This window comes from Mesoplodon mirus, assembly GCF_964341445.2.
Source record: "Mesoplodon mirus genome assembly, chromosome: 12".
Classification (NCBI taxonomy): domain Eukaryota; kingdom Metazoa; phylum Chordata; class Mammalia; order Artiodactyla; family Ziphiidae; genus Mesoplodon; species Mesoplodon mirus.
In genome coordinates this window covers 7,186,869-7,207,416 of record NC_138988.1, presented here as the reverse complement: position 1 = coordinate 7,207,416, position 20,548 = coordinate 7,186,869, and the positions used below count along the sequence as shown (strand labels likewise).

The 20,548-nt window shown below is 46.0% G+C and overlaps 2 protein-coding genes across 4 annotated transcripts in view; both read left to right on the top strand.

The window, feature by feature from the left end:
- The first annotated feature begins 564 nt into the window (after window positions 1-564).
- Window positions 565-10,598, top strand: VHL (von Hippel-Lindau tumor suppressor). Of its 2 annotated transcripts, none has more exons than XM_082638585.1 (3): window positions 565-934; window positions 3,027-3,149; window positions 10,513-10,598. In XM_082638585.1, exons 1-3 carry the CDS (start codon window positions 610-612, stop codon window positions 10,569-10,571), a joined length of 507 nt encoding a protein of 168 aa, XP_082494711.1. In that variant the 5' UTR covers window positions 565-609; the 3' UTR covers window positions 10,572-10,598. The 2 variants fall into 2 exon arrangements, with proteins under 2 accessions (XP_082494711.1, XP_082494710.1); XM_082638584.1 differs by lacking the exon at window positions 10,513-10,598 and adding an exon at window positions 4,681-6,800.
- The window catches only part of IRAK2 (interleukin 1 receptor associated kinase 2), a 63,081-nt gene continuing 53,084 nt past the window's right edge, over window positions 10,552-20,548 (top strand). The window contains exon 1 of one of the 2 annotated variants that reach the window (XM_082638583.1): window positions 10,552-10,649. In XM_082638583.1, coding sequence (XP_082494709.1) covers window positions 10,595-10,649 — 55 coding nt within the window. In that variant the 5' untranslated portion in view covers window positions 10,552-10,594. Of the gene's footprint in view, window positions 10,650-13,850; window positions 14,008-20,548 lie in introns of those variants that run through there. The other variant, XM_082638582.1, reaches the window with a different exon arrangement.

The window sequence follows — 20,548 nt, the reverse complement described above, 5'->3', positions numbered from 1 at the left end:
GGTAGTGATATAAAATTTCTTCTCAAATGTGTTTAATTGCTTGCGTATGCATAGAATAATTTTGAAAGGAAGGACAAAAAAACATGATAACTGTTGCCTCCAGGAACTCTCTCTAGGTGGCTGGGGGGACTGGGAAAATTTCACTTTATCATACTTTTCTGTACAAAACTCAAATTTTGTGACCCCAAATGGAGACAAAACAAACTTGATCAATGAGAAAATTAGTAAATAAATAATAGTGCAGGAGGTAGGGAGAATATGGCAAAAACCATGAAGGTCTTAAGACAATGAATGAAACTAAAGAAACGCTGTGTCAGAAACGTACGAGAGGTACGAGAATCCAATTTACAGGGGAAACCCTGCGACAGGACGGCCTATCGCTACCGCCAGCTTCCGTGAAAGCGGGACCCTCAATCGTCAGGGGATCCATCTGAGCATGCGCACGGCCTCAAGCCGGCCATCTTCCAGGCTGTATTCCACCCCCCACCGAGAGCGCGCGAAAACTGCACGCACGCCTGCCGGGGACGCGCACGCCCCGCCCCGCCCCGCCCCGCGTGGCCCACGAATCCCGAGGCGGCTAGGACCGGGTAGTTCTGGCTCCGGGAGGTAATGCCCGGGAGGGCGGGGAACGCGGAAGAGGCAGAGACCGGCGCGGAGGAGGCTGACGCGGAGGAGTGCGGCCCGGAAGAGCCCCACCCGGAGGAGTCCCACCCGGAGGAGTCCCACCCGGAGGAGCCCGGCTCCCAGCAGGAGATGGAGGCTGGGCGGCCGCGGCCTATGCTGCGCTCAGTGAACACTCGCGAGCCGTCCCAGGTCATCTTCTGCAACCGCAGCCCGCGCGTGGTGCTGCCCGTGTGGCTCAACTTCGACGGCGAGCCGCAGCCCTACCCGACGCTGCCCCCCGGCACGGGCCGCCGCATCCATAGCTACCGAGGTAGGCGGGCCGGGGTCGCCCAGTCGCGCCCGGCCGCGCCGCCCCCTTGTCCTAGCCTCAACGGGCCCGGTGCTGAGCTGTGCCCAGCGCGCTGCCCAGCGCTCTAGGCCTGATAACAACGATAACGGTGACTCGATCTCACCGAATTCCCGCCCCATCCTGGGAGGCAGGTGCTGTTGTCATTATTATTCCCATTTTACACCTGAGGAACTGACGCCCCAGAGAGGTTGTGACAGATCCAAGTAGACTCAGCTAGTGACAGAGCATTCTTCTTTTAAGAGTGCATAATTTGCATTTGATGATCGACCCCACGTGTATTCCCTCCCTCACGCCCATTTGTTCAGTCCGTGAATGGGAGAATCCCACATTCTCATGTGCCCCGTGGGCCACGTCCGCGTAGGGTCCCTGCCTTCATGGAGATCGCGGTCAAGTGGGGGAGACGAGACAAATGCATAAGTAGTTAAGAACAAGCCAGTGTCATAATTGCTACCATAGGAACGGAGCACAGCAGGGCACCTGCTCAGTGAAAGAGAGGGGTGTGTGCTTTGATCTGGAACTTCCTACAGAAGAAAGAGAATCCTGCAGGATGAATGGGATCTTACTAACCCAAGACAGGAGTGGAGAGTTGTAGGCAGAGTGAACAGCATGGGCTAACACCTGGAGCCTGGGAAAGGGGAGAGGGTATGGAATGGTGGGAGAGGAAGTCTGAAAGGTGATCTTACCCCTAGGGAAATGGGGGCCCACTGAAAGTTTTTAAGCAGGGAAATGACATTGCCTGATTTAATACTGAAAAGCTTACCCAGGTTGCAAAGTAGTTTGGAGGGGGAAGAGTACTGGTAGCAGTTAGGAAACTGTCGTAATAACCCAGTTGGGGCTGTCTAGGCCTTACTGCCTAAAGTGGCAGTAATCTTCCCTAGGTTTTCAAGAAGAAAAGTTAATGCTTGCTAAATTTTCACTACCTTCCTCGGAGGATCCTAATGAATCTTTTTTCCTTGAGGGTGGCATATTCAATAATGCTCTTCAAACTTCTACACCGAAGTTCTGCTAATATTAAATGAGGAAGAACGTAATTCTTCCAGGCATTAACATTTCTGTAGTCTCCTATTTTATCTAGGAAATTGTGTGAATTTTGTATTCTTCTCCAAAATTTATCTGTGCCTGATTTAATATAAACATTAAAAAAAAATTACAACGTGAATGTACTTAATGTTATCAATGCTAAACTGTACACTTAAAAATGGTTAATAGTCAATTTTATGTTATGTATATGTTACTACAAGAAAAAAAATTACTTCCTACTTTACATTTCTTAAATTTTCCCACCAAATCTTCAAGTAAATTTATGCCCCAGGAACACATGCTGTTTTTTATTCTGAGGCAGCCTCCTCCCTCCTTAAACAGAATCTTAGCCCTGGGATTTTGTCTCCTTCCAAGTGGCCCCTTCTCTCTCTCTCTTATTTTTTGCATAAGATGTGTTTGTTTCTTAAATTCAGGTATAATTTACATAGAGTAAAATACAAATATCTTAGGGTGTGATGGGTTTTGACAACACCTAGATCAAGTTACAGATTAGAATATTTACGTCACCCCAGAAAGTTCTCTCTTACCCCTTTTCACTCTTCTGATTTTTCACACCATTGACTAATTTTATCTCTTTCTACAGAATGTACCCTTTTCTGTCTGGCTTTTTTCTTTCAACGTGATGTTTTTGTATCTTCTTGCTTTTGAGAAGCACAGTTCTGAGGAGTTGGTGACCTTTTCTCTCCTTTTAGTTTGCAGCCTTTGGTGTGATTTGCAATTCCCATACTTTGCTTTTGCACCAAGATAGCAGAAAGGGCCTGGGCTTTGGAGCCTCACTGGAATACTTGCCCTTCTCCTTACTGTCCCTGTTGCCTTGAGCAAGTCACTTGGCATTTTCAGACCTTTTTTTCTCATATTTACCTGGATCTTTTGTGAGGACTAAATAAAATAACATTATTGGAATGGCTTTGTATGGTATTTAAGCAGAAAGAGAGGCAGATATTTTCAGTGTCAGAGTGAGGAGATGAAGGAAATAGGTGTGTGGCTCCTTAACCTTTGCTTGTCTGAACAGGTCATCTTTGGCTCTTCCGAGATGCTGGGACATCTGATGGGCTTCTAGTTAACCAGACTGAGCTGTTTGTGCCGTCTCTCAATGTTGATGGACAGCCTATTTTTGCAAACATCACACTGCCAGGTACTGATGTTCCATCTTACTTTTTAAAAAGATAGGCTGTTGTACCAAGTAGAGGATAGGCCACTTGAAGGAGCCCAGTTATTAGTGATTTTTGCCTGATGCTGAGCAAGGTATCCAGCCTTTCTGTGTCCTATTCTCCACCATAAATAAAGTGGAAGTAATTTACTTGTATGCTGTATGTTGGACAAAGATGTCGTGGTGCCTCAGAAGCTCTTTGGGCTGGTCAGGGGTGGGCTAAATTAAAATACTTGATTGTAGAATTATGAATGCGTTTTGTTTCGCTGGCCCTGGAGCAGAATTATGCCCTGGAGTCTCAGGAGAAAAAAAGGTGTAGAGAATGAGATATCATGGCTTATTTATTGACTTCTAGTGTTGTATCTTTCAATGTAATTTAACCCAGTCAAGGTCACTGTGTCAATCAGGGGTTTTAAGAAGAATCACTGGGCTTCCCTGGTGGCGCAGTGGTTGGGAGTCCACCTGCCGATTCAGGGGACACGGGTTCATGCCCCGGTCCGGGAAGATCCCACATGCCGCGGAGAGGCTCGGCCCGTGAGCCATGGCCGCTGAGCCTGCGCGTCCAGAGCCTGTGCTCCGCAACGGGAGAGGCCACAACAGTGAGAGGCCCGCGTACTGCAAAGAAAAAAAGAAGAATCACCAAATTGAACATTAGCTTCACAGCTTACCACTTGTTTAAAACTCAAGTGATTTTATTAGGTTGAACCCTTAGAAACTGATGATCTGTTGGGTTAAAAAAACCCAAATACCTGCAGCTTCAAACGAGTATGTATGTAGGGTTCAAACTAGTATGTGTACTTAGATCCTGCTTTAAGGCAGTGGGTATACAGAAGTGAGCACTGGTAAGTTAAATGTAGGAAATTTTGCCTTAAAGGAGACCTTTAAAGAGTAAGTTCCCCGATAAGTTTAAAATAGGATTTGAGTTCCCCCAAAATCCAGTTACACACTTCTTTGGTTATCTATTGCTGTGTGACAGCTACCCCCAACCTAACAACAGCCATTTTATTTGTTTATAATTCTGCAGCCGGGGCAGGCAACCGGGGCAGAGCTCAGCTCGGTGGTTATTCTGCTCACTGGTGATCACTGCCTTCTGCTGGCAGGTTGGCTGGGGCCTGGGCCTCTCTCCCGGGTCATCTCAGGGCTTGGCCCTCTTTGTATGGTCTCTCCTGCTGGGTAGCTCAGAGCTCCTGAGAGTGTAAAAGCGAACGTTGCCAGGGCTTCTTAAGGCTGAGACCCAGAATCGCCACCGCGTCACTGTGCCCACATTCAGTTAGTTAAAGCACATCCCAGGCCCAGCCCACTCTCGAGGAAAGTTCCTACACAAGGTCATGAATACTGTGAGACGTCTGTTGCAGCCATCACATTACACTCTGCCGCAACCCATGTACTCACTTTTTTTGTCCAAAGCGAGGTCCAGCTGTTGCAAATGTAATTGCCACGGTTGGCAAAGCCTCTCACTCAGCGCTCGTCCTCAGGCCTGAGTCTGCTGCTGAGAGTCGGTTTTCTGCCCTTACAGTGTACACCCTGAAAGAGCGGTGCCTCCAGGTTGTGCGAAGCCTAGTCAAGCCTGAGGATTACAGGAGACTGGACATCGCGAGATCCCTCTACGAAGATTTGGAAGACCACCCAAATGTGTGGAAGGACCTGGAGCGGTTGACCCAGGAGCATATTGAAAATCAGCGGATGGTAGAGGAGACTGACGATTTTAATTGAAATTTACACTCCTGGGTCTCAACTTTTGACAGTCCTGACAAGTCTTGATCTAGACCTAGGACTGGTCACTTTTTCTTGGCTTCAAAGTGTCTCATTCTTGGAGTCAGAAAGCTCCATTGCTTAAAAGAAAGTTAAGTCACCTCACTACTGGGCACTGTGATGTTTAAGGGCAAATGTCACAAAACGTAATTTAATGCCTGTTCCTTCTAGAAGTATTTATTGAAGGGAAAGTAGTTGCATTTTTGCCTCCTAGTGAGTCAGGAAAGTTTCTGTGTAAGGACTTTCGTGTAAGTAATTCAGTGAGAATTGTAGCTTATTCTTGAGTTGTAGGAAAGCAGTGACGTCTGCTTTTCATTCCTGTATTGTGGTTGGTGATGTGCCCGCGTCCCGCACTGAGAGACCAAGATGTCCTTGGGGCAGGGGCATAGCGGTCTGCTCTTTGAGACTCCAGTGCCTCGCACGTTATGAGCCTTCCCTCAGTGTTTGTTGAATGAACAAACCAGTGGCTACTTTGGTAGAAAGTGTTAGACGTTTTCACCCTTTTTTTTGAGGGCGGGTGGTAGTGGGGACCTTACTGTATATACAGTAAACAAATGTTTTAAAGGGCATAATTTTATAGAAAGCAGTTTTTATAATTTTCTAAATTGTGGCTTTTCTCTGCCCACTGTTGTTGCAGAGCTGTTTTATTTCTGTTTCTAAGCCAGGATTAGCTTTCTACAGTTCTTATTGACGATAGCTTTTTTGAAACTTGCTGTGTGCACAGAAGATGGGAGAAAATAGCCGTCCCCTTGTTTAATCATAGTATTAAAGAGCTACTCCTGTACTATAAATAGGTTTTTGCCAAATGTGGGTACTTCTGTTCCTTTTTGTAAATCCAGGACATTTTTGTTCGATTCAGCAGTTTTTCATCAGGCAGGATCTGGTGACACTTTGCACCTGGCTGGAGGAGAGGACAAAGCCCTCCAGCCTCTCGGAAGTTACTGCTAACACACCATGGATTCAGAGGGTAGCCTGGAATGTTTTCTAGTTTTATACATGTACAGATCCTTTCCGATAGGCTGGACTTAAATTCATCAAATTCAATACTTCTATCAGGCCTCCTTTTTTGGTAGCTAATCGTTAAAAAAAACAAAAAACAAAAAACAAAACTACCCAGTAGAGAAGGTGTTGGAAGAGACAGAAAAGTAAAGGAAGAGAAAAGATCCAATTAGGTACACTACTTAAATACAACCACTAACTTAACATTTTGAACTTTTAGCCTTTTTTTGGCTTGGTTTTACGTAGTAGTTGAGATCATACTGAATATAAAGTTTTGTATTTCTACTTTCTCATTTAACTTTATAACTTAAATATTTTTCCATGGTATTATAAGCTCTTCATAGACATGAGTGCAGCCTTTTATAAATAATGTTGGGATATTTCTTGGCATCTTTATTAGTTCCTTTGAGCACAGTTCCTATGCTCTGATATCAGAGTGAAGCGAATGAATCAAACGCCGTACAGTTTTCCCACCTAATCTTATTCTCCTCTTTCAACATTCAGCAAGCAAGTGGGCTTTTTTTTTTCTTTAGCCTATTGTGGTACTCATTCAGTGACACACCTATAATTTTTTATCTAATTTTTTTGTCTAATTGTTGGGTAGGGAAGAAGAAATGCTGGTACAGAAGGCAACCATATGATTTCAAAAGTGGGATAGGATGGGAGATTTAAGGAAGCCTGCTGGTGCTCGATTAGTTCAGTGTTGGTTTTATTATTTTTTAAACCTGTCTTTGTGTCAAAATGAGATTTCATGTTCCTGTCAAAACTTGCAATTTGAGTACTGTGTTTTTTGTGTTTTTTGTGTTGTCCAAGGAAGATTGAAAACCTATAGCATGTATGTACTCATTTGAAATCTTAAGAATGTATTAAATGTATTACTTTTAAGAGACTGTGATCTTATCTATTTTGAGTTAAAAAAAAGCTTTTTTGGATACATTAAATGGTGCTAAGTAAAGGAAATAGGTAAGGTGTGGTGGTGTCATTTGCCAGGCTCTTCTCTCTTGGAGAGGTGTGAAGGCCATGTTTGCTTAAAGGCTTAAGGGGGGCGGGGCTGGGGTGGGGGAGGTGGATGGACAAAGGCAAGAAACCTGCTTTCATTGTCAGTCCCTTCTCTTTCCAGCACTGGATTTTGTTTAAAACTTTGTTTCTTTTAGCTTTATTTTTCTTGTAAAAATGAAATATCACTGTAAAAAATTTAAGCTCTACAGAAAAGTATTAAGAAAAAAAGCATTCACATTTGGAACACAGGTGGTTTGTTTTTATTTTTTTCATGAAAATAGAACCAACCGTAACAGACACCTCATACAGGTGGCAACTAAGTATATGAAAAGATGCTCCACATTATATATCATCAGGGAACTGCAAATTAAAACAACAGTGAGATACTACTACACACCTATTAAGAATGGCCAAAAAAAAAAAAAAAAAAAAAGAATCGCCAAAATCCAGAATACTGACAATACTAAATGCCGGTGAGGATGTGGAGCAACGGGAACTCTCTCTCATTCATTGCTAATGGGAATGCAAAATGGTACAGCCACTTTGGAAGAGAGTTTGGTGGTTTCTTACAAAACATATTCTTATCGTACAATCCGGTAATTGTGCTCCTTAGTATTTACTGAAAGGAGTTGAAAACTTACGTCCAAAAACTTGCACATGGATGTTTACAGCAGCTTTGTTCATAATTGCCAAATCTTGGAAGCAACCAAGATGTCCTTCAGTAGGTGAATGAACACATAAACTGTGATATAATGGAATAACTCTAGTACAATGGAATATTACTCAGCATTAAGATGAAGTGAGCTGTTAACCGTGAAAAGACACGGAGGAAATTTAAATGCATATTACTAACTGAAAGTAGGCAGCCTGCCAACGCAGGGGACACGGGTTCAATCCTTGGTCCAGGAAGATCCCAATGCCGTGGAGCAGCTAAGCCCATGCGCCACAACTACTGAGCCTGCACTCTAGAGCCCACGAGCCGCAACTCCTGAGTCCACGTGCTACAGTTACTGAAGCCCGTGTACCTAGAGCCCCTGCTCTGCAATGAAGAGAAGCCAACACAATGAGAAGCCCATGCACCGCAACAAAGAGTAGCCCCTGCTCACCGCAACTAGAGAAAGCCCGCGCACAGCAGCGAAGACCCAACACAGCCAAAAATAAATAAGTAAATATATAAATACATAAATAAATACATAAATAAATAAAAATTTAAGAAAATACTGTTGTCTTTGTTAAAAATAAATAAATGATAAATAAAAAGGGGTAGGGGGAGGGCTTACCTGGTGGCACAGTGGTTGAGAGTCCGCCTGTCGATGAAGGGGACACGGGTTCATGCCCCGGTCCGGGAAGATCCCACATGCTGCGGAGCGGCTAGGCCTGTGAGCCATGGCTGCTGAGCCTGCGCATCCGGAGCCTGTGCTCCACAGCGGGAGAGGTCACAACAGTGAGAGGCCCGCGTACCGCAAAAAAAAGAAAAAAAGGAGAAGGTAGATGCTTATTTAAGGACATGAAAAACTATTATTGATTGAAAAACATTTACAGAAAATTAAATGTTTTAAAATTTTTTATATTAAAAATTAATTTTATAGAGATCTAAAAATACGTGAAAGTATATACAGCAAAGTATTAATAATGGTGGCCCATCCAGGATGAAATTATGGGAAGGTGTTCATTCTCTTTGTCTCTCTCTCTCTCTGAGATAATTGAGATAATGGAATAGATACAGATATATAGACATAGACATAGATATAGATATAGGTATGTCTCTGCCCCAGTTCCTGGCACAGAGCTCCTAAAGCCCTTGTAAATTCCTAAGTGACAAGATCACTAGGGGCACCTTTTGTTCTAGCGAGAGGACTCTGGTGGGTTCCTGGATGACTGGGATGAGGTCTGGTCACCAGAAAAGCCAAGCCATCATTAGAAGCTTGGAATTTTCAGCCTGCCTCAGCCTTCTCCTGAGAGGGGAGAGGAGCTGAAAATGAGGTTCATAATTGATCCTGCCTACTTGAGGGAGCCTCCATAAACTCCCAAAGTAGGGGGTTCAGAGGTCTTCCAGGGGGACAAATGCACCCACACTGGGAGGGTGATGCACCCCAACTCCACTGGGACTGAAGCTCCTGTGCCCAGGACCCTCGAAGATCTCACCCTATATTTCTCTTCATCTGGGTGTTCATCTGTATCCTTTATCATATCCTTTAATAAACTGGTAAGTGTGTTTCCATGAGTTCTGTGAGCCACTTTAGCAACTTAATTGAACTTGAGGAGGGGTCCTGGGAACCTCTGATTTGTAGCCAAGTTGGACGGAAGTTATGGGTAACCCGGGGACCTACTACTTGGGACTGGCATCTGAAGGGGGGTTGGGGGCAGTCTTGCGGAACGGAGCCCTTAACCTGTGGGATCTGACACTATCTCCAGGTAGATAGTGTTAGCATTAAGTTTAATTGTAGGACACCCAGCTGGTGTCACAGAGAATTGCTTGTTGTGGGGAAACTACCCCCTCTCCTCCATTTGGTGACCAGAAGTGTCAGAAGTGACATGTGTAATAGTGTCACCGAACGAAACTTGGGTCTGCTTGCCCCGTGCAGTAGAGCCAATCCACTGACGCCCGGGTGTGGTGAAGGGGAGTGCAGCGTTTATTGCAGGGCGCCAAGCAAGGAGTCCAGGTGGCTGGTGCTCAAAAAACCTGAACTCCCCGAAGGCTTTTGGGAAAAGGTTTTTAGAGACAGCGTGAGGGAGAGGGTGTTGTGGGGTGTGTGGTCAGCTAGTGTACACTCTTCTGATTGGTTGGGGATGAGATAATTGGGAGTCAACAACATCAACCTTCTGGTCCCAAATGGTCTGGGGTCTACGTGCTTGTGGGCAGCGTAAGGTTAACTTCTTCCACCCAGTGGGGGTTTTAGTGTCTGCAAAACAGTTCAAAGAATTTGGCTCAGAATATTACCTATAGCCCTTGAGGAGGAGCTAAAAGTCCACAACTTTGTTTAATGGCTAAACTGTTATTGTTCTGTCGTGCTTGACTGTTTCCCTTTCTTTCTGCATTTTCTCACATTGCTGATTAAATTCACTCTTTGGAACTCGAGGAAGGCCTGGGGGCTAAAGGTTTTCTACAGACAAAAGACAGGCAGAGGACACTGGGGGTGGCAGGGGTGCGGGGTGTCTGTTCTGGGAAGGCCCCATAGGGTCCTGCTGGGTTACAAAGGTAAGGAGAAACACAGAAGGGGAAACTGGCTTTCCCCCTCTACAGGAGGAAGAAAGGTTAGGACTGGGTTTTTTCTTTTTTTGATGTGGACCATCCTTCAAGTCTCTGCTGAATTTGCCACAATGCTGCCTCTGCTCTGTGTCTTGTTTTTTTGGCTCTGAGGCATGCGGGATCTCAGCTCCCCGACCAGGGATCGAACCTGCACCCCCTGCTTTGGAAGGCCGAGTCCCAACCACTGGACCGCCAGGGAAGTCTCTGGGTTTTTTCTTACTTCACTCCTTTTTTCAGACAGTGATCATGTACTATCAGAAAAACCAATAAAGTTATTTTTATTAGAAAAGAAAAAATATGTGCAAAGTACACAGAAAAGCCTTACTGTGGTTATTTCCTTTTCATCAGCCTTCATGCCCATCTTCCTGTTGTCACATGGGTCCTCAACTCTGCTGGCACATAAGTAGAACTACCCAAGAAGCTTTTTGAAATGCTAGCGCCTGAGTCCCAGCCCAGAACAATCGCGCCTGGATCTCTGGATGGAGGTAGGGCTGGGCCTGTAGAGTCTTTTTAAAGCTCCCAGATGATTGATTCTAAGGTGTAGCAGGGATTGCAAACCTCTGATTGTAACTTCAAGGGAATAAAACATGAACAGGTCAAAATGGCACACTATATCACTAATTACATTCGGCCTCAATAACTGTTTCTAACTGATCCTGGTGCGGAGGCTGTTGGTCACGGAAAAGCGAATTAGGAGAAGACATGTGTGCAGGATCACAGGAAATTTTTCAGGGTGAGGTGATATAATAGGGCACAAAGAGCCCTCCCTTTGGAATCAGACTTGGGTTGAATCTTGTCACTTGGCCAGTTTGGCTTGGACAAGTTACAATTGACTTGAGCCTCAGTTTCCCCATCTGTAGAATGGGAATGATAAACCTACCCTGTAGGGTCGTTGTAGGGATCCCAGATAATATGTGTTAAATGCCTGGTACTTGATAGGTGAGTGGCAACTCTGTTAATTAGTGATAGCAGAGACCTTACTTTGAAGAACATATTCTAAAGAATGGGGACAAAGACGTGTGCCTAAGATGGCCTGCTTAGGCCCAAAACTACTCAGTCGTCTTTGCAGGAAAGAATCCTAGGACTCAGGTCACAAGCTCTGGAGCCGGGCAAGAAGGAACCCTGCAACCAGGGGCCGGAGGAGGCAGCAGAGAGAGAGGGCCTGCCCGGCCTGCCTGTCTCCTGGATGGGCCAAGGCTGTTGCGAACCTTATGTGGTTATAAAGCCTCACCAAGGGGAAGAAGCCCCCTGGCCCTAGGGGAAAAGCACTACAAGGGACAGCGGCTCTGTGCTTGCAGCAGAGGGGAAAGCAGGCCGGGACTCTGCAAATAGAGGAGAGAAAAAGAAGAACCCTTATCCTCCTTTGCCCCTTGCACCTGGGATGTAGGTGCTTTTTCCACTTGGCCTCTGTCAGACCATTCCTGGAGCTCTTCCACCTCAAATTCCTCCTTCAACCACTGCTGCAACACGAGACTTCCCCTGAAAAGCAGTCTTGGAGCGCTGGAATGCACCCCGTGTCAAACACCCAGGAGGTGCACTCACATAATGGTGATTCCTTATGGGGCTCAGCACTTTACAGTTTACCGCGAGCATTTTGGGGTCTGTTTAAATTTCACAGAAATCCTTCGAAGTGGGTGGAGCAGGATACCCAATTTACAAAAGAAGAAACTGCAAATTGGCTCAAGGATGAAGAGCCAGAGACAGTGACTGAACTAGGACGCAAATCCCGATAGGGCCCCAAGGCCGGTGAGCGCTTTTTCAATATTATCAATGGCGACTACCATTTTTGGATCGCATTCTCTGTTCAAGGAAGACCCTGTCTAAATTGATTTAATCAATATATGAGCGATTGTTTATAAACTAATCTGTTTATAATTGTGTAAATTGATTTAATCCACTTCCTTCGCTCACAGCTCTAAGCAGGAGGAATGATTAGTCCCACTTTAAAGATGTGGAAAGCGAGGCTCGAGAAGTGACATGAGTTGTCCAGGGTCGCAAAACCTGTTGGTAGTAGAGCTGGGGCTTGTTCTCAGGGCTGCTCACTTTCCTTTTAGTTTCCTTCTTCTTTCCATCGCTGATGTTTGCAGCTGCAAAGTGGTGCTCTAGTTGCTTATGTGCCTTAGATGATACTGCCTAACTTCTTGGAACCCATTTACTTCTGTGTAAAAGCATAGGCTTATGAGAGTTACATAAAATGATTTATGCAAAGCACATTGTAGGTATAGATAAACGGTAGTTATTGCAATAACGAGGCAGCTTGTAGCTAGTGGTCAGACTGATTGGGCTCAAATCCCAGCTCTGCCACTTTGTACCTGTATGATTTTAGGCAAGTTATTTGACTTCTCTGTACCTCAGTTTCCTCATCTGTAGAGTGGGGGTAACCCATAAGGTCATTGTGAGGAGTAAGTAAAACAACCCTGGTGAAGTTTGCCCATCATAAATGCTTAATAAATAGTAGTGATTATGTTCTCCTTCTACCCTATTCAATAATTCACTTTGCCTCCCAGTTCCTCTTACCGTATTCTGCTTTGCCCCAATAATATTTATCACCTTCTAAGACAATGAATAATGCAATTAGCTACTCCTACTCTCTTTTACTCTATTCTATTTTTATTCCCAAACGTTACCTATCACCTTCTACAGTGCTAAATTATTTACTTATTTAGCATTTTTACTGCTTATTGTGTGTCTTTCTCCAGGGCAGGGATTTTGTCCTTTTTTTCTTCAGAGGGAACCCCAGCACCTAGAATAGTCCCTGGCACATAGTAGCTGCTCAATAAATATTAGCCCTTAAAATCAGAGTCTAGGGACTTCCCTGGTGGCTCAGTGGTTAAGAATCCACCTGCCAATGCAGGGGATATGGATTCGAGCCCTGGTCCGGGAAGATCCCACATGCTGCGGAGCAACTAAGCCCGTGAGCCACAACTACTGAGCCTGCTGGCCTAGAGCCCGTGCTCTGCACCAGGAGAAGCCACCCCAGTGAGAAGCCCACGCACTGCAATGAAGAGTAGCCCCTGCTTGTAGCAGCTAGAGAAAGCCTGCGTGTAGCCACAAAAACCCAACGCAGCCAAATAAATAAATAAAATTTATTTGAAAAAAAATCAGTCTATCCTGACTACCTATTTAATACAGTCCTCCCCCTGCTCGCTCTAAACTCCTCATTCCTCTTTTTCTTTCCTTCCCCCACCCCCTGCCATAGCACTTTGATCTTTTAGCATTTCATGTAACTTACCTATTCAATACTGTTATTATTTGTTGCTAGTTTCCTCCCCCACTCCCACCCCCGCCTAGGTTGAAAGTCCCATGAAAACAAGGACTTAGGTAAGTTTTCTCCACTTATGCATCTCCAGCACCTCGAACATTGCCCCACATATAGCAGGTAATTAATAGACTAGCTCTTGAAGGAATCGTATGTGGCAGAGGGCCAAAAGCCCAGGAAGTGGAGTCAGAAGGTCTCTTGGGACTGCCAGTGAATTCCCGTGTGGCCTTGCACGTGTTCCTTCGCTCCTCTGGGCCTGTTTCCCCTCCCGGCGGCTCTGACCCTCTTGGTTTCGCAGCCGCTGGTTCAGCCGGCCGGGAGGCGTCGCGCCCCTGGTGGCCGCTGGGGGGCAGTCGAGCCCAAGCCCAGCCCCGCCCACTTCCCGGGCGGCCCGCGCTGGGTGGACCCACCGGCCGGTAGAGAAGCAGAGTCCTGCCGCGTAGGACTCAGTTGTCAGCGCCGCCTGCCCGCCGGCCCTCGGAGCCCGGCCATGTCCTGCTACATCTACCAGCTGCCCTCCTGGGTGCTGGACGACCTGTGCCGCAACATGGACGCGCTGAGCGAGTGGGACTGGATGCAGTTCGGTGAGTGGGCACCCCTGCGACCCCGCTAAACCCTCTCCCCGCCTGTTTACGCGGGTCCTGATTGTAGGGGCTCTCTGTGCTGCCATTCTGGACCCGGGCCTCGCTGTGTGCCCTCGGGCAGGCGCTGCCCCCTCTCTGTGGTCATTTGGAAGGTGTTAGATGATCTCGGAGGATTTCTGTTGTTACTCAGTCTGTCGCTAAGTAATGACTGGCTCGACTTCGCTGTTTACAGTAAAGCCGAAAATGATCGCTCTCAGCAGTGACTAGTGCTTACTGTGTGCCCGGCCCTGATGTAAGCACCTGACACCAATTATCTCATTTAATTCCCACGACAGCCTGTAAAGTGCCTATTTCTCTTACCCCATCTTACAGACGACGAAACGGCTTTAAAGGTAGAGTTACTTTGGGGGGCCAGGGTATGGCGTTGCTAAGTGGCGTACTGGGCTGTGAACCCCGGCGGCTGGCCCCGACAGGACATCGTAACTCCTTGGTGTATTTTGTTTATTTGTGCTTGGTGATTGGCTGAGGGCTTGGCATCCTGTGGGAGGCTGCGCGTGTGGTCCTCAGGCGCTTTCCAGGTTCCACCACATCCAGCTGGTGACTTTGGGCAAGTTGCTTAACCTCTCTGAGTCTCAGCTTCTTAATCTGTAAACTGGAGGTGGTCATGAGGAATGAAAATTGTATAAAAAGCACTTGACACCTATGTGTCAGAGGTTCTTGTAAGTATTAAGGAAGTGTTAACAGTTATTCTCAGGTTCATGTTTTAAGTCAATGTGACTGGTGCCACTTTATTTTTAAAGTAATATCTATATTTTCTTTAAAATTGAGATTATAATATATACCATTCGTACAAAGGGAATATAATATTTACGTACAGTGGAAAGAATAATAATAAAATGAACATGTATGTTTTTATCCATCCAGTTTGAGGAAATAATATATATTTTAACCTAGTAGTTCTCAACCAGGGGCGACGTTGCCCCCTTAGGGAACATTTGCCGATGTCTGGAGACATTTTTGGTTGTCGTAACTTGGGGGACGTAGTGAGTAGAGGCCAGGGATGCTGCTAAACGTCCTGCAATGCACAGAACAGCCCCTCCGCAAAGAACTACCCAGCCTAAAGTGTCAGTAGTGCTGAGGTTCAGAAGTCCTGTTTTAAACCAGTCACAAAAATAATGCACTCTTATTGCAAAATCCTGTGGGAGATAAAGAGTAGCTCAAACTCCACCACTCAGGGATACCATTTTTTTTTTTTTAATTTGGAGGGAGGTTTTTTTTTTTTAATTAATTAATTAATTAATTTCTGGCTATGTTGGGTCTTTGTTGCTGTGCACGGGCTTTCTCTAGTTGCGGCGAGCGGGGACTACTCTTCTTTGCGGTGCGCGGGCTTCTCACTGCGGAGGCTTCTCTTGTTGCGGAGCATGGGCCATAGGTGCGCGGGCTTCCGTAGTTGTGGGACGTGGGCTCAGTAGTTGTGGCTTGCGGGCTCTAGAGCTCAGGCTCAGTAGTTGTGGCGCACGGGCTTAGTCGCTCCGTGGCATGTGGGATCTTCCCGGGCCAGGGCTCAAACCTGTGTCCCTTGCATTGGTAGGCAGATTCTTAACCACTGTGCCACCAGAAAAGCCCAAGGATACCATTCTTTTTTTATTTTTTCCACATCTTTATTGGAGTGTAAATGCTTTACAATGTTGTGTTAGTTTCTTCTGTACAAGAAAGTGAATCAGCTATATGTGTATATATATCCTCATAAGGGATACCATTCTTACCATTTGGATGCCAATAGTAATAATAACAGCGGCCTCTGACATGTATTGGCTTCTCAATATGTGCCAGCGGAGTGCTGGGTGTTTATGCCTTCTGGTCTTTTTTACTAACCATATTTATTTATGTATGTACGTTTTCCAAAAATCGTATCATTTTGTACATTCTACTAGCCTGCTTTTTTCACTTAAACTATATCACAATTATTTTTTCTTGCCAAGCAATATTCTTTAGCAACATGGATTTAGGCTTTTACTTTCAGTGTGTATTTTTATTAACTTTTTTGTGGAAAAAAATAACAGATGTACTAGGTTAAATGGTGTAAATCATGCCCCTGGGACGGAGGGGAAAATAAATATCTTTTCCCTCCCTGCCCCTCAGCCTCCCCACAGAGGCTGTCCCTGGTAACAAGTCAGGGCACCTCTGAGAATGTCTGTCACCATCTGATTTTCTAGACTGCACTGTGTCCCTTTGCTCAGGTGATCCGTGATTTAACTACTTGCGACTGTTTCCTGGGCAGTGGACGAACTTTGTGGAAGAGACTCTCTCTAGTGTTTTCCATGTTGGCCTCAATTGTGAAGGCCACACCAACTTCTGTTTCTAGGATATTGTTGCTATTTTAGAAGGCGCACCTATGGCTTTCTTTTTTTTTTACTAAAATTTTAAAAATTAAGGTATAGTTGATTTACAATGTTGTGTTAATTTCTGCTGTACAGCAAAATGATTCAGTTATACATATATATATATATATATATATATATATATATATATACACACACATTCGTTTTAAAAATTCTTTTCCATTATGGTTTATCACAGGATATTGAATATAGTTCCCTGTGCTATACAGTAGGACCTTGTTGTTTATCCATTCTGTCAATATATATATTAGTTTGAATCTGCTAATCCCAAACTCCCAATTCATCCCTCCCCCACACCCCCTCCCCCTTGGCAACCACTAGTCTGTTCTCTGTGTTTGACTTTTTCTAAAAAACAGCTTGATTGGGCTTCCCTGGTGGCGCAGTGGTTGAGAGTCCGCCTGCCGATGCAGGGGACACGGGTTCGTGCCCAGGTCTGGGAGGATCCCACATGCCGCGGAGCGGCTGGGCCTGTGAGCCATGGCCGCTGAGCCTGCGCGTCCGGAGCCTGTGCTCCATCGCAACGGGAGAGGCCACAACAGTGAGAGGCCCGCGTACTGCAAAACAAACAAACAAACAAACAAAAACAGCTTGATTAAGGTATAATTCACCTACCATGCAATTCACCCATTTAAAGTGTACAATTCAGTGGCATCTAGTATATGCAGAGTTGTGCATCCGTCTCCAAATCAGTCTTAGAACATTTTCATTACCCCAGAAAGAAGCCCTGTACCCCTCAGCTGTTTCCCTCAGCACTCTCACACACATCTCCCATTTCCCCCCAGCTTTAGGCATTGCCTATTCTGGACATTTCATATAAATGGAATAAATCATACAATATGTAGTCCTTTGTGACTGACGTATTAACATGTTTCCAAGGTTCCTCCATGTCATAGCATGTATCAATGCTTAATATCTTTTTTTTTTAAGATTTATTTATTATTTATTTTATTTATTTCTTGGCTGCGTCGTGTCTTAGTTGTGGCACGTGGGATCTTTCGTTGCGGCAGACGGGCTTCTCTCTAGCTGTGGTGTGAGGGGTTTTTTCTTCTCTAGTTGTGGTGCGCAGGCTCCAGGGCACATGGGCTGTGTAGTTTTGCGGCAAACAGGCTCTCTAGTTGAGGCGTGCGAGCTCAGTAGTTGTGGTGCACCGGCTTAGTTGCCCCAAGGCATGTGGGAATCTTAGTTCCCTGACTAGGGATCGAACCTGCCTCCCCTGCATTGCAAAGCGGATTCTTTCCCACTGGACCACCAGGAAAGTCCCAATTTCTTTTTATTTATTCCTGAATAACATTCCATCATATGGATGTACTGCATTTTATTTATTCTTCTGTCATTTGATGGACATTTGGGTTCTTTCCACTTTTTGGCTATTATGAATATCGCTCCTGTGTACATTTGTGTACGTCTTTGTGTGCCTTTATGTTTTCATTTCTCTTAGGTAGATACCTAGGAGGGGAATTACTGAGTCATAGGGTAACTCTATGTTTAAGATTTTGAGGAAGTGTCAGACTGTTTTTGGAAATGCGAGTACCATTTTACATTCCCACCAGCAATGTGTGAGGGTCCCAATTTCTCCATGTCCCCTCCCCCCAACACTTGTTATCGTCTGTCTTTCTGAGTTTGTAGCCATCTGAGCAGTGAGAAGTGGTTTCTTGCTGTGTTTATTTATTTATTTATGTATTTATTTTGGTTGCGTCGGGTCTTAGATGCAGGCACACAGGTTCTTCGTTGTGGCGTGCGGGCTCTTCGCTGTGGCACTTGGGCTTCTCTCTAGTTGTGGTGTGCAGATTTTCTCTCTCCAGTTGTGGTGCACAGGCTTCAGGGCGTGTGGGCTCAGTAGTTGCGGCACGTGGGCTTAGCTGCCCCTCATCATGTGGGATCTTAGTTCCCCGACCAGGGATCAAACCTGTGTCCCCTGCATTGGAAGGCAGATTCTTTACCACTGGACCACCAGGGAAGTGCCTCTTGCTCTGGTTTTGATTAGCATTTCTGTAATGACTAATGATGGTGGGCGTCTCTTCATGAGCATTTGTACATCCTCTGAGGAGAATACCTCTGACTCCTTAGGGCTTGGAGACATCAGAATTGCTCAAGGTCCTCAGGAGCTGCTCATTGTGATTTAGGTTATAATCCAAATCCCTCACCAGACCTGCCTGGTCTGGCACAGTCTGAGCACCAGTGACTTTTGACGTCCTCTCCTCCAACACCCTCTCATGCCCACCCTGCTCCAGCCACACTGGCCTCCTTGGTCCAGACTCAGGGGCTTTGTACTTGCTGTTTCCTCTATCTGGGACATTCTTCTCCCTGTCCTCCACGTGGCTAGCTTTCTAGTCTCTGATGGTTTCTTCTTGCTGCTGTAACAAATTACCACAACTTTGATAGTTTAAAAACAGCCATTAGGGCTTCCCTGGTGGCACAGTGGTTGAGAGTCCACCTGCCGATGCAGGGGACACGGGTTCGTGCCCCGGTCCGCGAGGATCCCACATGCTGCAGAGTGGCTGGGCCCGTGAGCCACGGCCGCTGAGCCTGCGTGTCCGGAGCCTGTGCTCCACAACGGGAGAGGCCACAACAGTGAGAGGCCCGTGTACCGCAAAAAAAACCCCCAAAAACCAGCCATTATTATTTTACAGTTCTGGAGGTCAGAAGTCCTAAAATCAAGGTGTTGGCAGGGCAGCTGTCCTTCTGGAGGCTCTAGGGGAGAATCCATTTCCTTGCCTTCACTGGCTTCTAGAGGATGCCTGCATCCCTTGGCCTGTGGCCCCTCCTCCACTTTCAAAGACAACGGGATAGCATCTTCAAATCTCTTTCTCTGACCTCTGCTTCTGTCATGATCTTCTCTGAATCGTACACTCCTGCCTTCCTCTGATAAGGACCCCTGGGCTCAGTCAGATAATCCAGGATAATCTCATCTCAAAATCCTTAACTTAATGCCATCTGCAAAGTCCCTTTTGTCATGTAAGGTACCATATTCACAGGTTTTGGGGTTTAGGACACTGACATCTTTGGGGGGCCATAGTCTTTCATTTCTCAGTTCATATGTCACCTTGTTTGAGAGGCTGACCCTGTCCCCCTTTCCTCTTTATCTTATCAGCGTGTTTTATTTTCTTCATTCCTCTTAACATGCTTTGACCTTGTTCCTTATTGGTTTATGTCTGTCTCTCCCTATAGAATGTCAGCGCCATGAGGGCAGGGACATCACCCATCTAGTTTGCTCCTGTATTCCCAGTGTCTGGGGCAGTGCCTGGCCAGTGGGCAGACACTCAGTGCCACTGGAATGAATGATGGGCTGAAGGATGTGGGAACAGTGGGGACACGGGATGGCTTGGAGCCCATGCTTGGCCAGCTCTCCGTGCTGGGTCAGAGGTCACTGGGCTGGGAGCTAGCCGTGCCCCTCAGGTAGCAGCTCCTTGGCAAGTCACAGCACTCCATGGTTTTCTGTTCAGCACAGTAAGCGACTGTGATTGTCCTTCCACTCCTAGAGAGTCTCGGTTTCTGCGAGTCTTTTTTTTTTTGAGGTTGAAAAATCCTACTGCATATTCCACAATTTTTTCTTTTTTTTAAAAATGACATTCTAGTTTTTGACTATTACAGATAATGTGCATCATTTTAGAAGAGATCATCCCTTGGGGCTGATTGTGATACTGGGGAGTGGAGGTGGAAAAATCCATAAAGTGATTCAGAAAACCACAGAGCCACAAATATGCACGCTCTTTGGATTTGACAGTTTTGGCAAATAATGTGGCTGCCTCCTGCTCATTTCCCTATGATTGTGGCTGCGTTCATTTTTGCCCTTGGGGGAAACCAGGCTTCTCGCAGCTTCACTCACCCCAGGTGTATTCCGAGGGCTCCTGGGGCAGGGCTTCCTCTGTTGGATGGCTCTCCATCTTGCTGTCTCATGCATGTGCCAGCCTTTGTGCACAGGCCTGCTTTGTCCCTGCCCAGCTATGTGCTTCGGGCGAGTGACTGCCTCTCTCTGAGCCTTTAGTTTCCTCATCTGTAAAATGGGGATGAGTTGCTGAGAGGCTTAAGGGACAAGACGCTTCCCCCTTCCCTCAACCAGGAAAGAGTCTGGTTAGTCTGGACAAAGGGTGTTTCACCCGAGGGTGAGAGACCAGGAGGGATGGTCACCAGGTAGTGTT